Source organism: Perkinsus marinus (genome assembly GCF_000006405.1).
Source record: "Perkinsus marinus ATCC 50983 genomic scaffold scf_1104296958444, whole genome shotgun sequence".
Taxonomy (NCBI): domain Eukaryota; phylum Perkinsozoa; order Perkinsida; family Perkinsidae; genus Perkinsus; species Perkinsus marinus.
In genome coordinates this window covers 37,817-40,646 of record NW_003206792.1, presented here as the reverse complement: position 1 = coordinate 40,646, position 2,830 = coordinate 37,817, and the positions used below count along the sequence as shown (strand labels likewise).

Genomic DNA, 2,830 nt, shown 5'->3' with positions numbered 1-2,830 from the left:
TCGGTGCTGTGACAAGCTCACGCTCACACTGCTTCGTCCATGTCCGACCGACCTCCTACACGTGGGTCTCGGTGTCGATCGCTATCCCAATACCCCACCTTTGGGAGATCGCCCAGTACCAACAAACACATAGCCATGCATGACCCTGACAGAGCCTCCCATCGAACACACTCGTTCTTGCCCGCAAGCCTCTCTAATAGCATCTAAAAAAGGCTATCCACACTCACAGGAGACTCCCCACCTGCAAGACAAGCCTGTAGTTAGCAATGCTGTGAGGCCTGAGCATATACCCCAACTCGATTACTTCCACGATGTTACCATCACTCCCCAAACTAGTACGGCTGTTGGAGAGGACCTCATCTAAACGGTGAACTAACACACATATTCGATGTGCCGCTCCACTCACTGATGAGGTCATCTCTGTTAGAAAGGCCACTATGGAGAGCTGTGTACACTATAAGGGAGATCGACCGACACGATAGTGACGACGCAGAGACGGCCTTGTCGATTAGTCTGGTGATCAATAACAGATCTGAAGTGACCGACGATGGTAAGTGGTGGGTCAGGTCGCCCTACCCGGCGTGAATCCTTTAACTTCACGCTTGGCCAAGGTCACAGCACTAGCAGAGGCAGCCGCCATGCCTGGTGGTAAGGTATCACAGACTAGAGAGAGCTGACGACGACAACGACCATCGAACATACGCTACTGAGCAGTCCTCTCACCTGAGCTCCTATATATGCCCATCGTCCGAGGCGGTGGTCGCCCCTATCTAAAGTCCGCCGTATCGTACCTTCCACAAAGAACATCTCGCCGCTTCAAAAGAGCCTCCTCCTACTGCATAGTGCCTGCTGCTGCCCATCCCCACTAGGAACACTCTGAGGCCGAGCCATAGACCCCGTAACTATGGCGAAGTCCGCTGGTGCAGTAGGGCGGCGCCTCAACACCCGTAGACCAGCAGCAGGAGTGCCCGTCATTGTCGGAGACCGTAAAACACTACGACTATGGACGACGACCATAAAGTCAAAACCCAACACCATTATCAAAGTAATGATAACATAGCTGATATTCAGTAACTTATACGTCTGTACTGTTGCCTCTCTGACTGCTAGGAGATCCCCCTCCCAATGCACCACCGACACGCCATGGTGGCCTCTTGGCACCAGATTCTTCCAAGTCCACTACCGCGTCGCCTAAGGCACGATCGTAACAAACGACATACCGCCTATACGATATGGGCATCTACACCCTATACGACGGCATGTGACTCTATAAAGAGAACGTTGAACAACAACAACAATGGCTGTTCAAGCCACAACTTGCCGATATTCCCGCGCACTATCGACCTACAATAGTCCTACGATTCTTTATATACACTACGTGTCAAGTTGATATGCAAATGTGTGTTATTTTGTCGGATAAAATTAAAGTGAACAAGTTGTCGCTATCACCACACTCCCAAACGGGTACTTTCATCACAACACATGTTCATCGTTGTATGAGGCGATATAGTTCCAGATCGATTCTCATTAATCTCCAAGAATAACACACATTTGTCGATCAAATTAACACGCACTGCACTTGTACTAGATTATGAGAGCGACCCCACTTCCTACTATTCCGCTTCACCCCATGGGATGCCGTAGCCGATGGTGAGCTCGTGAGCCCAAGCCTGAAGGGGACAATCTCAAACACATCACCACTCCTCTACAATACCGCTCCAATGCCGCTTCCTCCTCATCCTCGCTATCAGCCTCCTTATCCGCGACCCCAGCCACCCCCGAGGAAGTTCCTCTAGCGCTCAGAAGCTGACAGAGAAACGGTATCACCATTGACAGAGTGCCAAAACCACACCTGAGCCATATGGTCATTCTCCTTCTCCAAGGCAGCTAGACGATCCAGTAACTGCTTGAATGCCTCCGCCACCGAACTAGGGACCTCAGTGCCCCCCTCTGGACAGGACAACTGTATAGCCGTCCGAAGAACTCCATCTGATACAAAAACTGCCATAATAATACGACCAATAGGATGGCGATGTTGGACCACTACGCCCACGCTGAATGCAAAATGAGAGCAATCTCAACTAAGCATCGACCTACCCTCGGCACTGGCCTCATACTGCGATACGATCGATGCCCCAGTAGGAGGTAGAGGTAACGGTGGTGGCATCGGCATGGGCAGAGGATCTTCCTCCTGAGTACGTAAACCCATTACCACAACTGATACTTCGTCCATGATAAGAGATTAAGATACAGCAGAGGGCAAACTGTGATCGCATTGATATACGTATTAATGTCCTCATTTTCAGAGGAGACACCTTTATATACCGTAACACTCACATAGGAAATTTCAACTGTATTTCCCACCCAAAAATCACTACCGGAGTCGCCTTGCCGTCCCCTGCACTGCCCTCACTGTGCGCTGCTGCTGCTGACGACTCCCTCAGGATTTTACCATAGTTCACAGGTCTAATCCAGCTCAATTTCATACCGTCATCTGCCTTCTTCGGATGCAATAGATACCTACATACCACACTCTCAGCAAATCACACCTAGCTGTCATCCTTCCTACCGATTATGAAGGACCAGCAGGGCTTGCCTGATCGCCTTGTGCTCTCTAAACTTAACACAGATTCCTGTTAATCCCAGAGCCTCCGACTGAGGCTCTGTAAAGAGCAGGGTAGAGGACTGAAGCACAGAAGCAAACCATCAACGAGGAAGACCAAACCACTACTACTAATACTACCTGCACGCTGCCGAATAGGCCTAGGAAAGTGAGCCAATAGCTGCCAGGGTATAGAGGTAACGAACTCGACTTGGGAGTGAATTGGGG

At 50.3% G+C, this 2,830-nt stretch overlaps 2 protein-coding genes across 2 annotated transcripts in view; both read right to left on the bottom strand.

Annotated features, from left to right (window-relative positions):
- Positions 1-98: 98 nt before the first annotated feature.
- Pmar_PMAR008301 (hypothetical protein) lies at positions 99-975 on the bottom strand (the record flags this gene model as incomplete). The annotated part of the gene is made up of 6 exons (XM_002774307.1): positions 99-203; positions 242-360; positions 407-532; positions 577-673; positions 724-791; positions 837-975. Coding segments are annotated over 6 exons (654 nt in total), but the record flags the coding sequence as incomplete, so codon positions are not given.
- Positions 976-1,045: 70 nt separating this feature from the next.
- The window catches only part of Pmar_PMAR008300 (hypothetical protein), a gene marked incomplete at its 5' end in the record, with an annotated part of 2,227 nt that continues 442 nt past the window's right edge, over positions 1,046-2,830 (bottom strand). The window contains 8 exons of the mRNA XM_002774306.1: positions 1,046-1,191; positions 1,615-1,670; positions 1,715-1,806; positions 1,853-1,989; positions 2,098-2,191; positions 2,379-2,520; positions 2,570-2,663; positions 2,744-2,830. Coding sequence (XP_002774352.1) covers positions 1,076-1,191; positions 1,615-1,670; positions 1,715-1,806; positions 1,853-1,989; positions 2,098-2,191; positions 2,379-2,520; positions 2,570-2,663; positions 2,744-2,830 — 818 coding nt within the window. The 3' untranslated portion in view covers positions 1,046-1,075. The remainder of the gene's footprint in view (positions 1,192-1,614; positions 1,671-1,714; positions 1,807-1,852; positions 1,990-2,097; positions 2,192-2,378; positions 2,521-2,569; positions 2,664-2,743) is intronic.